The following is a 21,138-nucleotide window of genomic DNA, read 5'->3' on the forward strand; positions in this document are numbered from 1 at the left end:
TTGATGTCTATACTCATGTCCGTTCTCCTTTAAGGGACTGATTTCCAATCCAGTCACATCAACAGGTCGGAAAAACAAAATGCAGGAACGACTAACAAGGTTGGTTTATGACTCGTACACAAAAATACAATTTTCAAATCCTACAAGTGAAAATGTCAGTTAGCAGCAGTAACATGGATTGCATTGTAGGGACGAATACAGACCTCCAATTCCTTGTCACTTAACGAGCCGTGGCTGCCAAGACTCTGGTTTGAGGTTTCACACGTGACTGCTGAAGACTGCTGGGAAAAATACGACATTTTATTCAACAAATCAAGAAACATGCACAGAAACAAGCAAACAAGCACAAACAGGAGGCAATGGTCGAGACAAAGTACCACCATTTCCGTTACAAGTTGCATAACAATCTGTATTCCATGCAACTTATATACCTGTGGAAGCTATGTGGGTGGCAACATTCACGCTCTGGTTACAAGCTCAGCAACAAATGCAAAATCCAAAATGAAGCAGGCAAGGCACACACACATGAAATGGCATTGCTATTAAATTCAGGTAATCAAAAAAAAAAAATCATTATCAACCGGCTTGATTCTTTGACATAAATCTTTATACAATTATTCCGCACAAAACTGTGGCTGAAGTATCCCACTACATTAAATAAGGCAATTATATGTATGTGTGTGCATGTCTGAAGATCATAAAATAAAATAAAAATCAGGGCTGGGCCCATCTCCACCAAATTTTGCATGCACGTGTTGGTCGTACCCATGGTCGGGTCATGGGCACAGAAAGAAAATACTCCTCCTAATCCTCCTCCCCCCACTTCCACGAGGAGGGGGGAGGCAACTTGTGATGTTCACCTGTACATGTGCCACAGCACAAATGGTTCACTGACCCCTGCCGCAGACAGGTCAGGGAGATTCTTAGCCACAGCACAAAATACATTTGCCCCACCTCCCTCAGCTTCCCCCACTACTGTAGTCTTTGCTCAATCTGTTGGATTCTTTGTTTTTTTCTTACTTACAAACACTGCTCACTTCTAATGCCTTTACTAAACACTCAACAGGTCCATACTTCTCTTTTAAGAAGAAATTGTTTTAAGCCCTTTTCTTCTCCTTCCTTTTCCCCCACATGTTCTATAATGCCTTGACTATTCTAAAGCCTCTGTCCCGACTTCTATCATACAATTCATTGTCGCATCTTTTTTTTTTTTTTTTCTTCACCTCCTCCAGCACTTCTCATACTCTTCAGGATCCCAGCTCAATTGCAGAGCAACATCGCACCTCCAGACTCACCTACAGTCTTTGCAAACTCCACAAACCCTCGTTCAAGCTCGGAGGAGATGCTGGACTCTAATGATCTGAATTCATGGGAATGTGACAATACTAGCGGTGATGGCAAGATTAAATACACAAAAAAATGCTGTCCCTGCTCACGACATCCAGTGTTCTTCCGTGTGTGTACTTCCACCCCTGACTCTATGAATGAATGAATGAAATGAATGATCGTTTTGAGGCCATTTTACCCCGCTAGAGCGGGGGTTAGCTTGCGGGCCCCATGACAATCATGGTTCCCTGTTTGAGGCAATGTTTTTACAGCCGGATGCCCTTCCTGACGCCAACCCTTGGTCGCCTCTTACGATGCGCAGGGATACGGTGTACCTATTCGGTGTACCTATTCTAAACCGGGGTACACACCGTGATCATTCATCCCAGCAAGCTGGTACTCAATTTGCCGACCTCGGAAGGATGACAGGCTGAGTCAACCCCCCTGGCGTTAATTCAGCGATCGACCAGGATTCAAACCCAGGATCTTAGGATCCCAAGCAGGCACCCTAACCGCTAAGCCAACACCCCTGACTCTATGGTCCACCAATATCACAGATCTGCACTCAACATTTACACATCTGTCCTTATAGGCTGCTGCAACTAAACAAAGACATGACCAACGGAAACATTCCTTCACAGGATGTCCATGACTCTTATCTCCTTCACTCTTACAGGCCAAATTCCCTCACTCGTGGTGGTGTTGCTGTGCATGTTGTTCACTCCTCCCTTCCCTACAACCACTGCTCCTTACTGATTGGCTCCATAGCTATGGCACACATTTGGACACTGACTTCTTGCTGCTCACTGCTCAACTCCACACATGGCTCACTGACTTCCTCTACTCTCGTAAACAATAGGTGGCTCCCATCAGGATCCTTTCACCTACTCTCCCTCCCGAAGCTGGAAGACCCCAAGGCAGTGTTTTGGCCCAGTCCTATTCCTAATCTTTACCAACGATCTATCTGACTGAAAAATCCTCATCTCTTTGCTGATGACTCTTCCCTCTGCCTTAACATCCCTCACCCTTCAGATAGGCAGGCTACAGCCTCTTCCGTCTCTCCAGACCTTGATTAAATCACCAGCTCGTCAAACACTTGGAATAAGTCTTTCAATCCGGACAAATCTCACTCTGGCTCTCCGAAAAAACGTTTGATGAACCCTCTCACATACTTCCGTAACAATCCACTTGCAGAAGTTTAGTTACTCAAACTTTTCAGTCTCACTATCAATAATGTTCCTTCTTAGGCAAACACATATCTACAGTCACATGAAAAAGTAAGTACACCCCATGTAAAGTTTTGACTTTTTCAACATATTTCAACATACAGCTATTTGATCTCATTTCAACAATATTGATAGATAAAGGTGATATAATATAACAAATATCATGAAACATTTACATTTTGTAGTCCATTGTATAATTTAAATAAACATAAATGCAAATTTCGCATGTGGAAATAGTAAGTACACCCCTACATTTATCACTACTTCAAATACCTTAAATTAGAATCAGGTGCACCAGCTCAGGTGCAAATGATCAGAACATCGTTAGAGAGGATCTTGGAGGAACCTGTCTTATTTAAACCTCAGACATTTAGTTTGGTTTGCTCTTTGTTGTTGAAGTGTGCGGCGTCACCATACCGAGATAAAAAGAGCTCTCTGAGGCCTTCAGAAAGAAGGTTATAGCTGCCTGCGAGTCTGGGAAGGGATTTAAAATGATCTCCAAACAATTTGAAATCAATCATTCGACTGTCCAGAAGATCATCTACAAGTGGAGAAGATTCCAAACAACTGCCAACTTGTTCAGGCCAGGCCGCCCCAGCAAGTTCAGCCCGAGAGCAGACCGCAAGATGCTGAAGGAAGTCTCTAAGATCCCCAGAATGTCATCACGGGACCTACAGGTAGCTCTTGCTACTGTTGATGTCAAAGTGCATGAGTCTACCATTAGAAAGAGGCTGCACAAATTTGATCTACATGGGAGGTGTGCCAGGAGGAAACCTTTGCTGTCCAGAAAGAACATCAGGGCAAGACTAAAGTTTGCCAATGAACACCTAGGCAAAGACCAGCACTTCTGGAACAATGTGCTCTGGACAGATGAGTCAAAGGTAGAGCTATTTGGCCACAGTACCAGAAGACATGTTTGGCGAAAACCAAAGACAGCATTTGACCACAAGAACCTGATACCAACTGTAAAGCATGGTGGTGGAAATATTATGGTTTGGGGCAGCTTTGCTGCATCAGGGCCTGGGCAGCTCACCATCATAGAATCCAATATGAATTCTTCATTGTACAAGAGGGTGCTTGAGGATAATGTGAGGCCATCTGTCGGAAGTTGAAGCTCAACCGAAGGTGGTCCTAAACATCTATCTATAATTCCAGTAATCTCTGTTTGTACGTTTGTACGTTTGTTTGTCTGTGACCGCTGTTTCTCGACAACCACGGGTCCGATATACTTTTAACTTGCCAGGTATATTGCTGGGGACCCGAGGATGTGCCTTTTCAAGGTTTCATATTAATCGGACAATTACTTACCGAGCTATGTCCAAAAAACGATTCAACCAATCAGAGAGCAGCGAACTATCGCGTGTGCCGAACGTGGCGGACACACTCTGCCTCGGATGGCACATTTGAGAGCGTATTCATTTATTTCACGTTTGCAAACTATGTTGGCGTTAAACTATGTTTTAAAACTAATAAAAACGAATTTGCGATTCATTCGCTTTCCTGCGCGTTTGTGCACGCGATGGCGATTTCTTTACCAAACTCCGGAAGCCGTTCGCTTTGGACCAAACCATTTCATGTAAATAGAGGGGGGGGATATAATTTTAGATATAGATATAGTACGGGCAATGCCCTAGTACCAGTAAATCCACCAAGGAATGGCTGAAAAGAAAGAAATGGAGGGTTCTGGAATGGCCAAGTCAAAGCCCGGATCTAAATCCCATCGAAATGTTGTGGGGGGATTTGAAACGAGCTGTGCATGCAAGAAACTCCTCAAACATCGCACAGCTGAAAGAATTCTGCATGGAGGAGTGGGCAAAAATTTCTCCCTGTCGATGTCAGAGACTGGTAGACAGTTATAAGAAACGCCTACTTGAGGTTGTTTCTGCCAAAGGGGGCAATACCACCTATTACAGCCAAGGGTGTACTTCCTTTTTCCACATGTGATATTTGCATTTGTTTATTTAAATTATACAATGGACGACAAAATGTAAATGTTTCATGTTATTTGTTATATTATATCACCTTTATCGATCAATATTGTTGAAATGAAGATCAAATCGCTGTATGTTGAAATATGTTGAAAAAGTCAAAACTTTACATGGGGTGTACTTACTTTTTCACGTGACTGTATGTATGTATGTATGTATATATATATATATATATATATATATATATATATATATATATATATATAAATCTAATCAAATTAATTAATTAATTAATTAATTAATTAATATGTTAGAATTTACATGCTGGTGTTCAGCACAAAATTTCTGGGAGCCATCTTGGAGTATGTATGATGACGGTGCCTTCCAGGAAGTCGCATTGCCGCAGTAGGCGTGAATGTTTTTGAATAACTGCACAAACTATCAAATCGGGACAAAAGAATGCGGTCTCACCTTCCACAAGTGAGTAGTGATTGTTCTTAATTTATATGATTATCTTTGTCCAGCCGTTATGAGTTTGATTTGTATGACTAGTGTTCACCCGCTCACTACAGGTGGGGGAGGGGGGGGAGGTTGGGGTCATGTTATTATCTTTATTGTTATTATTATTGCCAATTACTTTTTACTATTACTTATGTTAGATCAGGTCATTGAAAATATCAGACCGTGCCTCACCATTCTATATTTCCTATCATGCAATGTATTTACTTCTGTGAGGGTGGCGTAGGGGGTGGGGGGGCGAGGGGGGGGGGTGTTCCTCAGGAAAAACGCCTTGGACGAACTCCATGGAAGCGGTAGGAAGTGCCGAGTTATTAACCGTTGTGGGGTATATAGAATGTAGTAGATCTTCGATTTGGTGCGTTCGTCGACATGATAAGCATAGACTGATGTCCGGATTCCTCCAAATTTCTTTCAGTTTAGTGTTAAACAGCATTAGCGACTGTTTAAAAAGGTAATCATAGTTGTTTGTGGCTTATACTATTTTTACTTCTGGTACGTGCAGTTACTCCCATGAATACGGCAGGATAAGCTATTCATAAACGTTAGCACAGTGTTTGTTCAAGGAGGAAGCACCTCTTGGAGAGGTGGGATATAATTAATATCATTTTGTAACAACGTTGATATTATGCTATTATCATTACCCTCGCCAGAGGAGAGGGTATTGCATTTGAATCTATTTGTCTGTTTGTTTGTCCGCACAGAATAAATATGATTTTCTCTGCAATCGTTGGTCCGATTGACAGGAAAGTTTCCCCATTGGTGCAACTCCAACTGTAGAATTTTTTTAAATGATAATTATGACGTCATAGGTCACGTGGTTTGGCCTCCATATTGGAAAAATCGAAAAACTTTGCACCTCTATATCTCCGAAAGCGCTGAATAGAAAAAATTGAGACATGGCTCATTGTAAAGAACTCTCCATGGGGAATAAAATATGTTAATGATGATGTCATAGGTGCCTCCATTATGATGTCATAATTCGACGAGTACAAAACTTCATTCGATCAAGATGAAATTTCTTGAGCATAATCTAGGAATAAATTAGTTTAGAAAAAAAAAAATGATGACATCATTGGTCACGTGGTTCGGCCGCCATATTTGTTTTAACACAAAAGCCTTAAAACCACTGAAAATACATCCTGGCGAGGGTTTGCAATCTCTGATTGCTCTTTCTTGTTAGTTTTGTTATTAGAAGCGTCCTTGGAAAAACGTCACAATAAAGCTATCTTAACACAGATATACAACTCAACACACAACCCAATTGGCAGGGAAAACCCCCTTGTAGGAGAGGGGGGAAATGAATTTGCTATAACCTTCATTGTGTGACCCTTAGTACTGTCAAGTTTGGTTGAGATTGGATAAGTAATGACCTAATGTATTGCAGGTAAAATCCGTCAGACAGACAGACAGACACAAAATTGCGTGTTTTTGTTCGATTTATTCCTCGAGGAAAATCAGCCTTGCCACATCGGTGGCCGACAAAGTAGTCCTGGCGGCTATTATTGTCAACGTTACTGATTGTATGGAAGCCAGTGGGACTGTGATTGCATTTGATTGGGACTGATGGTGGATGGTATCAGGGCCGATGAGACGGGAGGTCTGCGTTGCTGCCCCGGGATCCATTGAGGGGCACGAGCTTCTCCCGTAATTTTTTTTAACAGTACAGTACAGTGAAACCTCTAGTCTTCACTTCCTCGTCGTTACATGATAGAAATCATGACTGATGAAAGATAACGTTATGTTTTGTTTGAATTCCCACGTTCTTGTGGGGTTGGCCAGCGGGAAGTGTGGCTCAAGTCTTTCACAAAGCGGCTGGTCAGGCATGACGTTTGACCAAAGATATGGCAGGAATTTGTAATTTGTGCAGGGTGCTGGCAAGAGCTTGCCAACTTTTCACGAAGGACACCATGGGGTCTTTAACGTGTCCACAAACTAATGTCGGTGATGGGACGCCATGTTTAACATCTATCGGAGGGACAGCACACCCACTGATGAATCACCCTGCTTTGTAAAACACGGAATAACAGTTTATAGCTTGTCCAGGATTTGAACTCGAGCTAGAAAAGCCAAAGCAGCACCGAAAGCAGCCTCCGACGCAAGGACAGACACGAACTTCAACTTGTATAATCGATTTGGCAAAACTGTACTTTATTTATTTACTTTTTGACACTTGTAACTGTGTTGTAGTATTTCTGTTCTGTTTTATGCTATAGCTCTTCCACACACATCGACTTTGTATTAAACAAATATAGGAAAGAATCACCTTGTGTTGAAGAGATTGTGGATGTGCATATGTGACCGCAGGAGGTAACTAGAACGGCACTCGGTAGAGCGCATATCTCCGACAGGCTGAATAGTTTACGTTTTGTATCCCACTCATAGGCCGGATCTGGATCCGGACCTGAACCAAAATCTAATTGGCTTGTTCGTTTTACCTAATCAACTCATCCACCAAGTTTATTTTTATTTTTATTATTTATTTATTTATTTATTTATTATAAAATCTTCAATTTCTTGAAATATTACACTATATATCATTTTTGGCCCCGAACTTAATAGTGACGAATCACTTTTTTGAAATCTCAGATCAGGATCTTCACCAAAATGTTATCGGTTTGTTCTTGTCAAACACCCAATGTGTCCACCACATTTCATCCAAATCCATCCATAACTTTTTGAGATATCCTGCTCAAAGCCAAACAGACATGGATGGAAACATAACATCCATCCATCATTGGTGGCAGAGGTAATGATTTCCAACGCGTTTGAAAGGCTGAAGTGAGTAGGATGAGAACTGACAGATACTATTCCACAATTGGAAAACTAATGGGATGAATAAATGCATGTGGATAACTAGCCTGGATTTGGGGAGGGTGAGTACGCAAGGGTTTCTTAAGGTGCTTGTGCCATCTGGGATGGTGAAGGGAGGACAGAGGTGGCAGAGGGTAAGATGAGCAAGGCCAAATGTATGCTTGTATAAAATGGAGAGGTGGACTACTTTGGAATCAAAACTGGATGCTAGAATATTTTAGTTTGAGAGATATTCAGAGAGCTGCCTTAGTCTCTTGCTTGTAGTTCAGGTCATCCATCCATTGCTATTTCAGGAGGAACATATTCAAGGTGGAATAGCCAGTCCTGAAGTCAACCAAGTTTTCAGAGATTAGTGAGTTAGAGAAGCGATGGTGCCTTAGGTCAGCCATAATTATCGACTCCATTTCTCTGCTTATGACTGGGAGAAGGCCGAAAGGTTTGTAGTTGAGGGGATCAGTTTTCGGATCTTTCTTATGGATAGGAGTGATGATTGAAATTTTCCAAGTTGGAGGTAGTTGCCCATCAACACAGAATGGATCAGGACGTAACAGAAGTAAAACAAATGAAGGCTTTGTAGGTAGATAAAAGCTCAGGTGTGCCAAGGAAAGATTTTGCACAACAGAGGATGCTCAGTCGGCGCCCGGCTTTGGTGGCCAACATACAGCCACGTGAAAAAGTACACCCCATGTAAAGTTTTGACTTTTTCAACATATTTCAACATACAGCTATTTGATCTTCATTTCAACAATATTGATAGATAAAGGTGATATAATATAACAAATATCATGAAACATTTACATTTTGTAGTCCATAGTATAATTTAAATAAACATAAAAGCAAATTTCGCATGTGGAAGAAGTAAGCACAACCTTGGTAAATATATTATATATATATATATATATATATATATATATATATATATATATATATATATATATATATATATATATATATATATATATAGTTATATATATATATATATAGTTATATATATATATAGTTATATATATATAGTTATATATATATATAGTTATATATATATATAGTTATATATATATAGTTATATATATATATAGTTATATATATATATAGTTATATATATATAGTTATATATATATAGTTATATATATATAGTTATATATATATAGTTATATATATATATAGTTATATATATATATATATATATATAGTTATATATATATAGTTATATATATATATATATATATATATATAGTTATATATATATAGTTATATATATAGTTATATATTGTTATAAATGTTGGGGAAGTAATATGTAGATTTAGGTATATCTGTACAATGTACAAGTAGTATGATCTGACCGTCGTGAAGAAGAAGAATCACCCATGTAATAAGTAGCGGACCTGTTTAGCCCGAATGTCGGATCAAGTTGTATATTCGTCCCGTCACGAGGGGGCGGGGCATGTTAACTAGATTAGGGCAAAAGGGTAAATTATCCCTTGTGTAAGTCTTACCCTATGTGATTTATCCTTTGTCTCGTTTGGCACCGCACCATAGACACTAGAAATCCATCGCCATTAGTTACCAATTAATTATTACCAACAATAAAACCCAACTGGAAGCCAGGCATCAAGCACCAGGGCTAACAATCTCGCCTGGCAAGCACACATAGACAAGCAGGCCGAAGACACGCCCCGAAGACTTGTGATTGGCCGGGGTGGAGCAAAAGAAGCGACTCACTATTGGGCAGGAGATCACCAATGGGAAGGACGGAGTAAGGAAGGACTCGTGATTGGCCAGGGGCGGGGCAAGAAACTTCCCGCGGATTGGTGGAAGGAAGGCCGAGAAGGAAGCAGAGGACCGATTGGCGAAGAACACGGAGCATGTCAGAGGCGAGCAAGAAGTGGCGCGCTGATTGGAGAAGCGCCGGTGACGTCACAAGATGGGCGATAAAAGCACTCAAAGACCGACATTCTCTCTCTTCTTCTTGCCCTCCGCCCTTGCTCGCTTGCCCTCATCTATTGCCTTCGCGTTCGCCTTCCTCTCTGTTGTTCCTTTGTCCTTCTCCCTCGTGCTCTCGTGCTTGGACCGACCGAGTCGAGGACGACACAGGGAAACCAGGAGAGGCAACGGGAACTGCGGTTCTCCGAGCGGAAGACGCGTGGACGCGCGGCTTGCCGCTGCGGCGTACGGAGGCAGAGCAGCGGGAACGGGCGGTTCCCGCCCACGACTGAGCGGTTCCCGTCAACGCACCGGACAAGTTTCACGAACCCTGACAAGACCCCGGGCTGGTTGAGCTAAGCGCGCGCGCACGCATGCACGCACACACACACAGTTCTTTTTATTTATCTTCCCTTCGTCTGTGTTATAAGTCTGGTGTGGGAGCGCTCCATGTAGGAACAGTATTTATTATCGTCGCGCTTTTTTTCTTGTCCCGGCATCCGTTGTAATAAATCGTTTCATTATTTTCTCTGTACATCTCTAAATCCATGTTTGAGTGAGTTCTTTTCTTTGCAGGCTTTGGAACTGCCGGCGAACGAGACAGGTAAGCTTCAGCCTCCTCTTCTCCTTTCTTCCTCCCGCGTATATATAGTGAAATCCGCTATTTGAACTGAACGCCGTTGGAGTTAAAGCTGGCTTTGGCTTTCGGTGATTTCCCCGGTATTAACCAAGGGGAGTCGAGTCACGCGACAAATGGTGTCAAGAGTGAGATACGAACTTTTTGATATCTCGGCATTTGTTGTCGTGGAGTGGATTTGAACCATCTGAGTAAATTTGGTGTCAAGAATGTAGGATTCAGATTTAAATTTTTCGTAGTACCGAGGCGATACATTTTTTAATAGTCAATTGGGTGTGCGAGACGCAGACAGCGTGTTACTAAATTAAAATTTTCTTCTGAGGTATAAATAAATACGTGCGTGGGAAAACGACTTCCTCACAGTGGACGAAGGAAGTGAGTGATATGGAGGAACGGGTGGGTCGGGGATGCTGAGGACTATGGAAGTGGGCTGAAGATAGAGGGGTATGAGATTAGTGGTGGAACTTCCCCTATTCCGGAGCGATCGATCCAGGAGACGGGTCCAGACGCTTTCCAGGCCATGGTAATAAATTTTATGAAGGAAATAAATAACAAAATCGATGCTCAGAAGTAGCATGAGGAACGAATGATAGCCATTATGGAAGGGGGAATGAATGGAAAGAAGGATGGAACGAGTGCCCATAGAGAACAAACGAGTGAATTGAAGGAAGAACAAAAGAATAGTGCTGGTGGGGCACAGGAGCAAGGAATTGCAAGAGAATTTGAATAAAAAAAGGAGGGGAAAATTTTTAAGGACTGCATGTTTGGAGGTAAATGGGGAGTGTTTGAGGAAGGCCTGGAAGGTTATCGGGCTCGTGTGGATGCCGCAATTCACCAGCAGGCGGAAGAATTAGAATTTTTGCAGCACCAGAGCGGTTGTGCGGAGCAACAGGGGGTAAAGATATTGGAGGTCTGTGTGACGCAACCGGACCAGGTATTTAATGATAGCCTGTTGAGGCCAGAATTGATTGGGGATGGGGATGTGAATGAATTTGGACATGAGACCTGGGACAATACCATCAAAGGAGAGGTTTCTCAGGTCCAAGGGAGCCTGGAGGATGACGTGTCGGTCCATCAAACGTCCCCAGGATGAGATGTAAGTGACCGAGGGGACCCTCACTATGAGCAAAAATTTGGTACAGGAGACTCCGAAACTGGATACCCAGCAGGGGGGTGTGTTTTGGCTCCGAGCTGGACTTGGACATGGAGGAGTCGGGAGATAGAGCCGCGAAGAAACTTGTCACCGTAGGGAATTTGGAACAGCTGCAGGGAGGGGCAGAACAACGTGAGGACTGGGTTGTCACCTGCAGCTGCAGTGGTGGACACACGGGGCTAAAAAATTGAAAAATAAATTTTAAATGGGAGTTTGATTTGGAGCAACCGTGGTGGGGGTTGGTCTCCGGGCTGCGGGATTTGGAGCAGGAGAGGTCATTGGGGCCAGCCGCCTCGGGGAAAATGTGCCTCTTTCAAAATTGGATTATGCCAGCCAGCTGGGGGGCTGTGCTGGTGAGACCAACCATGGGTGTCATGTTACGACCTGGGCCCACGGGGGGTCTGGTGGAGTATGGCGTCCCTTATCCATCGGGGCACCGCCCGAGCGAGGGGCTCGGGCCGGTAGGGTCACCGGACCCTGGTAGGGGTTAAGCCTTCCAGGGGGTCCGAGGTTGTTCCTCAGGTGCCTGGGATGGCATATATGAGGACCACTAAAGGGAGGTGTTTTGGGTCGCGCTTTGGTGGCGGCATCGCAGACGGCCAACATGGGCCTCATGTGACCGCCCGGGCATGCTGCCTGACACCCTCTCCCTGAGACTCTGGGACAGCCAGCATGTGATGACCTGCCATGCTGTGCTGGTCTATGGACGCGGGTCGAACCGCATAGACAGGGATGGACATAGCCTGCCAGACAACCATTAGAGCATCTGTGGAACGTGATGGTGTGAGAGCGATTTTCCACAGATGTTCTGTTATGATTTGTGGACTCTCGGCTTTGGAAGAGAGCCATGGGATTGTTGAATGGCAATGTGTAACGTGCCGAGCAGATGGGCCATGCTCGGGTGGCATGTGTATGGCAAAGCATCCTTCTTTGGTGAGATTAGAAAAATGTGAAAAATATTTGGCATGGTAATCTGAGGGGTAGATGCAAATTTTGAAATAAAATTCGCTGTTTTAACTGAATGCCCAGGAGTAACGCATGATTGCCTTCTGTGACTCTCCCGGTGTTAACTGAGAATCTTGTTTCTCAGTCTGAGAGTCCTTTAGGTGCTTTTTTGCACACTCCAAGCAGGCTTTCATGTGTCTTCCACTGAGGAGAGGCTTCCATCTGGCCACTCTGCCATAAAGCCCAGATCGGTGGAGTGTTGCCGTGATGGTTGTCCTTCTGGAAGTTTCTCCCATCTCCACACAGGATCTCTGGAGCTCAGCCAGTGACCATCGGGTTCTTGGTCACCTCTCTTACCAAGGCCCTTCTCCCCCGATTGCTCAGTTTGGCCGGGTGGCCAGCTCTAGGAAGAGTCCTGATTGTTCCAAACTTCTTCCATTTAAGAATTATGGAGGCCACTGTGCTCTTGGGAACCTTCAATGCAGCAGAAATTTTTTTGTCGGCTTCCCCAAATCTGTGCCTCAACACAATCCTGTCTCTGAGCTCTGCAGGCAGTTCCTTCGACCTCATGGCTTGGTTTTTGCTCTGATATGCATTGTCAGCTGTGAGACCTTATACAGACAGGTGCGTGCCGTTCCAAATCATGTCCAATCAATTGAATTTACCACAGGTGGACTCCAATCAAGGTGTAGAAACATCTCAAAGATGATCAAGAGAAATGGGAGGCACCTGAGCTAAATTTCAAGTGTCATAGCAAAGGGTATGAATACTTATGTCGATGTGATATTCCAGTTTTTTCTTTTTAATAAATTTGCAAAACTTTCTAAAATCCTGTTTTCTCTTTGTCATTATGGGATATTGAGTGGAGATTGATGAGGGAAAAAATGAATTGAAACGATTTCAGTATAAAAAAAAGTGAAGGGGTCTGAATACTTTCTGAATGCAGTGTATATATATATATCTATATATATAAAAACACAGTGTGTGTGTGTGTGTGTGTGTGTGTGTGTGTGTGTGTGTGTGTGTAATGTTACCGATAGACTCCTAAACGGAGAGGCTTACGTGCTTGATATTTGGCATAGACATGGCCATTGAGCCTGGGACGAACATGGCCGAACTCAAAATATTTGACGATCCATATTTTTTATTCATATTTACCTCAGCGCATTTCAGCGCACGGAATCAACGGAATCAGAGCAGGTGGGCGCTGATTCGCTCAGAGCGATCACGTGATGACGCTATGACGCTATGAACGCTATGACGCGATTAACGCTATGACGCTATGAACGCTATGACGCTATGACGCTCTGAAAAAAAAAATCGCTATCACGCTATGAAACGCTATGACGCTATGACAAAAAAAAATCGCTATGACGCTATGACAAAAAAAATCGCTATGACGCTATGAAACGCTATGACAAAAAAAAAAAAAAAAAAAAAAAAAAAAAAAAAAAAAATCGCTCGCTTTACCAAGGGGCTCGCTCTCCCCCAGTTCCCCTCCCCTCCCCTTCCCCACCCGGCAATGCCGGGTGCTTCTGCTAGTATATATATATATATATATATATATATATATATATATATATATATATATAATCAACGAACATAACAGCGTGACGAGCGCTGTCCCGATCTCCTGTAGACCGAAGTCCTAGACCAAAGCGTCACCTCCGACCCAAAGGGTCTTCTGGAGGCTTCAGCCCGGCCACTCTGTCAACAGACAGAGATTTATTCATTGGTCCCCATTGGCTAAACATCAAGCAGAGCACGCTGTTATGTTCGTTGATTATTATCCCCGCCGATCGCACCGCACCCCCTGGTTTTGGTTTGCACTGGTGGGAACGATGGTCTGTGTGGCAGACAGGCTGTTGGTTCCTTGCGGGTTATGCGGTATTTACCGTGTGAGACATAATTCGTGGCTGGTGCTCACCATTAAAGCGAGGAGGTGCCTTGATCATCTTAATAGACGATTTTGGTCCTCATTGGTTAGATTTTTTGCAGTATGCCGTCCTGACGAGGGTTAATAAGCCCGAAATCTGGATTGGCGGCTCTGCTTGATGTTTAGCCAATGGGGACCAATGAATAAATCTCTGTCTGTTGACAGAGTGGCCGGGCTGAAGCCTCCAGAAGACCCTTTGGGTCGGAGGTGACGCTTTGGTCGAGGACTTCGGTCCACAGGAGATCGGGACAGCGCTCGTCACGCTGTTATGTTCGTTGATTATTATCCCCGCCGATCGCACCGCACCCCCTGGTTTTGGTTTGCACTGGTGGGAACGATGGTCTGTGTGGCAGACAGGCTGTTGGTTCCTTGCGGGTTATGCGGTATTTACCGTGTGAGACATAATTCGTGGCTGGTGCTCACCATTAAAGCTAGGAGGTGCCTTGATCATATATATATATATATATATATAGCCGGATCTTGGAGACGGCGTGAAGCTGGAAGGTGTGAAAACATTTTGCTACCTCGGAGACATGCTGAATGGAGAAGGTGGATCAGACTCGGCAACGGTTGCTCGAGTGAGATGTGCATGGAAGAAGTTTCGGGAACTGAGTGGCGTGCTGATGGAGGAGAGTGTCGCTGAAGCTGAAGGGAAAGGTGTATGCTGCATGTGAGAGAAGTGTTATGATTTATGGGAGCGAGACATGGGTAATGAACGTAGAGCAGCAACGAAGGCTGGAAAGGGTGGAAATGCGAATGGTTCGATGGATGTGCGGAGTATCGTTGAGAGAGAGGCAGACAAATGATGAATTGCGAAAGATGATGGGAATATTGCCTGTGATTGATGCTGTGAAGAGGAACAGGTTGAGATGGTTTGGTCATGTGTTGAGGAAGGATGAAAGTGACTGGTTGAGAAGAGTGATGGAAGTTCATGTAGAAGGAAGTAGAGGACGGGGAAGACCGAGAAAGACTTGGCTAAAGATGGTGGAAGACGAAATGCGGGCAAGGGGGTTAAACAAGGAGAGATGCAGAAAATAGGGCAAAATGGAGAAGATCGTCATGGGGAGCGCAAAGCTAACCCCCGCTCTAGCAGGGAAAATGGCCTTTAAAATGCATGTTGTTTGTTAGGTGTGGTTTTGGTGTGTGAGTAAGTGGGTGAGGGGCTGTGGATTTCTGGGAGTGAAGGCGGTTTTGTTGTTGTAGTCTGTGTTCTCACTGGTTGGGGGTGGGGGTATGTACACATCCAGGTTTAGCTGCTGAATGTGGATGCGTATGTGCCCCTGCTGGCCCAACATCGCTGACCGTATCGAGGTTGAAGGGCCGAAACGGGATGATGCTGAGGACCCGGTCAGTGAGACACTTGTGACCAGGTGTGTTTTGGAATTATATATATATAATTATATATATCTATATATTAATAGCGTAAGGACTCGACTTTGTTATCCCTTTTACGCCACACCCAGTGACCCAATGCCCACGGCACTAATGGATTTACGATCTACGAACCGCGCTCTTTGTTTATCACGTACAGGCATACTCGAAAAATCTGAATTAGCCGACGTTGGGGCCCTAAAGCATTCGATTAACTGCCGATACGACACCATCTTACGACGCCATCGTATTGGCGTCTGCTGGGTGAAGGCAAAGCAAGCCGTCTGCTGATTGGACAGTCGAGGGCGACAGCAAGCCGTCCATTGAGTGGACAATCCCAGAGTGGTCCTATGCCGATTCCTATTACGAATCCATTCATTTTTCAAAAGTATATCATAGCGTTGTCATTTAAGTAGATTGCAATAAATACGTTGTTCATATACGCACTCTTCATTCTCATCTTTCTTCCTAACTCTTACTCGGACAAGCAAATCCCCTATGCCATCCATAATGGTACACTCTATCCATACACCACATCCTCCCTTCCGTGGATGTTCCACGGGTTTCGGCTAGTATATAATATATTTTATAACCTTTTTTTTATAACCTGAATTATATATATATATATATATATAACCTGACAGTTGTCCAACAGTCCGCTGATGCAGCAGTAGAGGTACTGGGAGGACTGGAAAGGTTGATGCGGTGGGCAAGAATGGGATTTAAAGCAAGAAAGTCGAGGAGTGTGATAGTGAGATGAGGAGTGGTGGATAACATGCACAGGTTTGAGCTGGGAGGGGAGGTGGTTCCATCATTGGTAGAGGCCTCTGTGAAGAGTTTGAGAAGATGGTATACAGTGGAGTTGAATGATGTGGGAAGAGTGGAGGAGGTCAGAAACAAGCTTTTGAGAGGTTTGAAGAGGATTGATGGATGTGGTTTGCCAGGTAAGTTGAAGGTATGGTGTTTGAAGTTTGGGTTGATGCCACGAGTATTGTGGCCATTGATGATGTATGATATTGCAATTGGGCATGTAGAGAGGATGGAGGTTGTGGTGAGTGGGTTTGTGAGGAGGTGGTTGGGAGTGCCACGCTGTTTGACGAACATTGCCTTTTATGGTCAGGGTGGAAAACTCCAGTTTCCCTCGACATCATTAACCGAGGAGTTTAAGGTGGTGAGGGTGCGGGAGTTCATGATGTTGCGGGATTCAAGTGATGCAGTGGTAAAGAATGCTCTCCCAGAGAAGAAGGGAAGTCGGAAGTGGCATGCAAGAGCAGAGGTGGACGAGATGGAGGAGCGGTTGCAACAGGAGGAGGTCATGGGGATGGTACAGCATGGGAAGCATGGCTTGGGGTGGATGGAGCATGAGCGATGGGGAAAGGCATGTGTGAAAGAGAGGAGGAAGATGGTTGAGAGGGAGTTGAGAAGAAAGGAAGAGGAGGGGAGATATGTGAAAGCAGTCGGTCAGGCACAGCAAGGTGCTTGGACTAAGTGGGAAGGTGTGCGGGTGAGGATATTGAAGTGGCAAGAGATTTGGAGGATGGAGCCAATATTGTTGAATTTCCTGTTGCGGGCAACGTATGATGTGCTTCCGTCACCAGTAAACTTGAGATTGTGGGGGTTGTTGCAGGAGGAGAGATGTTATTTGTGTGGAGGTGTGGGAACGGTGCAGCGTGCACTGAGTGCATGCTCAGTAGCATTGGCAGCAGGAAGATACAGGAGGAGGAGGTGGAAAGCAAGAGGGCTGTCAGGTGCTTGTGATTGGCAGGTGGTGGCAGACCGAAAGCCACAATTGGTATTCCCAGAGGAAATCTGTGTGACAAGGTTGCGGCCTGACTGTCATTTGGTCAAGTGCAACAAGACAGGTCATCTTAGGGGAGTTGTCGGTACCTTGGGAAGAGAACATGGAGGAGGTGCACGAGAGGAAGAGAGGAAAGTACAGTGAGCTGGAGGCAGAGTGCCAGGAGAAGGGTTGGCGCGTTTCGTGTCAGCCATTTGAGGTGGGGTGTAGAGGGTATATTGGCAATTCCTTTTCTGCATTTCTTGCTAGGCTGGGAGTGTGTGGGACAGAAAGGAGGAGGATGTGTGACAAGGTGGCCCAGGTTGCCTTGAAAGGCTCATTTTGGATATTGAGGAAGTTTATGGAGGCACGTCGAATGGTGTAGGTTGGTTGTGTGTGTGTGTGTTTTTTTTTTTTTGTTTGTTTTTTGTTACCATTATTACTTCTTATTTTGTGTATATGAGTGAGTGGGTGAGGGTGTGTGTTTTTGCATGAATTAATTTTTGCATGAGTATGTGTTTTTGTATGTTGAGTGGTGTATGATGTAAGTGTAGGTGGTTGTTTGGTTGGTGTTCTGTATGTATGTGTGTATGTGTGTGTATGGGTGTGGGCCGAAACGGGGTGATGCTGAGGACCTCGACTGGGGACCCGGTCAGTGCGGCACACTTGTGACCAGGTGTGTTTTGAACTTATATATATAATTATATATATATATATATATATATATATATATTGTAATGTCGGTTGGGTAGGCGCATATATAGATTTAGGTAGATCTGCAAAGGTATGTGCTCGACTGTTGTGATAGGGAATCTTGATGTAATGAGTTCTGTAGCCCGAATGTCGGATTAAACTTGTGTCTTCGTCCCCACCACGAAGGGGCAGGGATTGTTAACTAGCGTAGGGATTATGCTAATTCCATTGTATGGAGTCGCCTCTGTGATCATTCTGGTGTCCCTTATGGCAATACATCACGTACATTTGCTTGGCCCAAAACAACAACAACAACAACATGCATTTTAAAGGCCATTTTCCCTGCTAGAGCGGGGGTTAGCCTTGCGGTCCCCATGACAATCTTCTCCATTTTGCCCTATTTTCTGCATCTCTCCTTGTTAACCCCCTTGCCCGCATTTCTTCTTCCACCATCTTTAGCCAAGTCGTTCTCGGTCTTCCCCGTCCTCTACTTCCTTCTACATTAACTTCCATCACTCTTCTAAACCAGTCATTTTCATCCTTCCTCAACACATGACGAAACCATCTCAACCTGTTCCTCTTCACAGCATCAATCACAGTAGTGGGGCGGCTTAGCCCAAATATTCAAAAGAATTGTGCATTTTGTGAAACAAGCACCAAATTTGGCACAAATGTACATTAATATGTTGCGAACATTTTCAGATATTGGGCCACTTGAAATTCCGTAATTTTTTTTTCCAAATTTTTTCAAATTTCGTAATTTCAAATTTTTCGGGTGACACCGTCACAATTTCGGTCTTCGAGGCCGGCCGATAGGCAAAGTGTGACCGGAAGGGACGAGGTTCTCCTGACCACGTGGCCCTCGATCTGGGAAGCGAGAGGCGTTCCATTAGTGGACGCGCCCCTCACGCCCGACTTTTGGGCGGCCCCGGCAGGCCGTTTGTTTTGACGTTCCGTGACAGGCCCCGCACCCCCACCTCCGGGCCGACCGGAAGCTTGTGCTGAGTACATCATACCTGAACAACTCAGTGAGGCAGAACACAGCAGTGCACACCAGGGTGACCCCTTCAGTGCATAAACCAATTAACCTGTCCACTGCAGGGCATATAGAAATGAAGTTATTTTCTGCATATAATAATAATATAAGTTCAGTTCTATATAACAATTTCTGTTATCACCACTACCACTACAACTACCACTACTACAAGCTTTGTCTGGAATTTTGTGGACTAACAGACAAACAGACATACAGACAAGCTGGGATCAAAACATTACCTCCTTCCACCATTGAGTGTAGAGGTAAACATCATGGAAATTATATCATGCCCTAGATTTAATTCATGCTTACCCGTGTATTTGCTTCACTGGTTCACAAGGTCTTTTGCATACATGTAATTCAGACTCTCGTCTTCATTGCTGACCACACAATGTTCGCAACATATTAATGTACATTTGTGCCAAATTTGGTGCTTGTATCACAAAATGCACAATTCTTTTGAATATTTGGGCTAAGCCGCCCCACTATATCGGCCGGCCTCGAAGACCGAAATTGTGACGGTGCCACCCGAAAAATTTGAAATTACGAAATTTGAAAAAATGTGAAAAAAAAAATTACGGAATTTCAAGTGGCCCAATATCTGAAAATGTTCGCAACATATTAATGTACATTTGTGCCAAATTTGGTGCTTGTATCACAAAATGCACAACAGGTTTGCTATGCTGCTACACTACAGGCAATATTCCCATCATCTTTCGCAATTCATCATTTGTCTTCCTCTCTCTCAACGATACTCCGCACATCCATCGAACCATTCGCATTTCCACCCTTTCCAGCCTTCGTTGCTGCTCTACGTTCATTACCCATGTCTCGCTCCCATAAATCATAACACTTCTCACACATGCAGCATACACCTTTCCCTTCAGCTTCAGCGACACTCCTCCTCATCAGCACGCCACTCAGTTCCCGAAACTTCTTCCATGCACATCTCACTCGAGCAACCGTTGCCGAGTCCGATCCACCTTCTCCATTCAGCATGTCTCCGAAGTAGCAAAATGTTTTCACACCTTCCAGCTTCACGCCATCTCCAAGATCCAACTCAACATTTCCTCCATCTGCAGCTCCCTCTGTGCACACCTTACATTTAAATGTAGCTGCCACACTGGTAAATGACCCTCTCAGACCACTACATTTTTGATGAACCCACTCAGCGCACATTGTACATTGAATGGAGTTCACTCCGACACCCTTCCTGCACACAGCACATGGCCACTTCCCAGTTCTTTCCACCTCACCACATGCTTTACCACTTGCCATCACCTTCGTCTTTCCGATATTCACCTTCAGACCTTTTGTCTCCATACATTCCTTCCACTTGTTCATCTTTTCCTTCAGTCCATCCATACTTTCCACAATCAACACCAGATCATCTGCATACAACAACTCCCACGGTAAACCCTCCTTTACGTACTGAGCCAGCACCTCCATCACAGCTACAAATAGTAGTGGACTTAGTACCGACCCCTGATGCACTCCAACCTTCACCTCAAACTCACCACTGTTCCCGTCCTTCGTCCTTACAGCTGTGCGCGCTCTTTTGTACATCGCCATCACTACTCTGATCAACCATTCCTCCACTCCTAACTTCCTCAATGCCCATGTCAATACTTTGCGTGGAACCCTATCGAATGCTTTCTCCAGATCAACAAACCCAAAAAACAACTTCTTCCTCTTATCCATGTACTTCTCCTGCAACTGCCTCACAATGAAAAGCGCATCTGTCGTTCCTCTTCCTGGCATAAATCCAAACTGCATTTCGTCGATCTTCACTTTCTGCCTTATCCTCCTCTCCAACACCCTTTCCAATACCTTCATTCCATGCTCCAATAACTTTATCGC

General features: G+C 44.2%; 1 protein-coding gene across 1 annotated transcript in view; it reads right to left on the reverse strand.

Annotated features, from left to right (window-relative positions):
- LOC137433891 (serine/threonine-protein kinase tousled-like 2) overlaps positions 1-21,138 on the reverse strand; it is a gene marked incomplete in the record, with an annotated part of 278,139 nt that overhangs the window by 232,734 nt on the left and 24,267 nt on the right. The window contains 1 exon segment of the mRNA XM_078785945.1: positions 204-278. Within this exon segment, the coding sequence (XP_078642071.1) occupies positions 204-278 (75 nt within the window).

Source organism: Myxine glutinosa, chromosome 10 (genome assembly GCF_964187855.1).
Source record: "Myxine glutinosa chromosome 10, kmMyxGlut1.1, whole genome shotgun sequence".
Lineage (NCBI taxonomy): Eukaryota > Metazoa > Chordata > Myxini > Myxiniformes > Myxinidae > Myxine > Myxine glutinosa.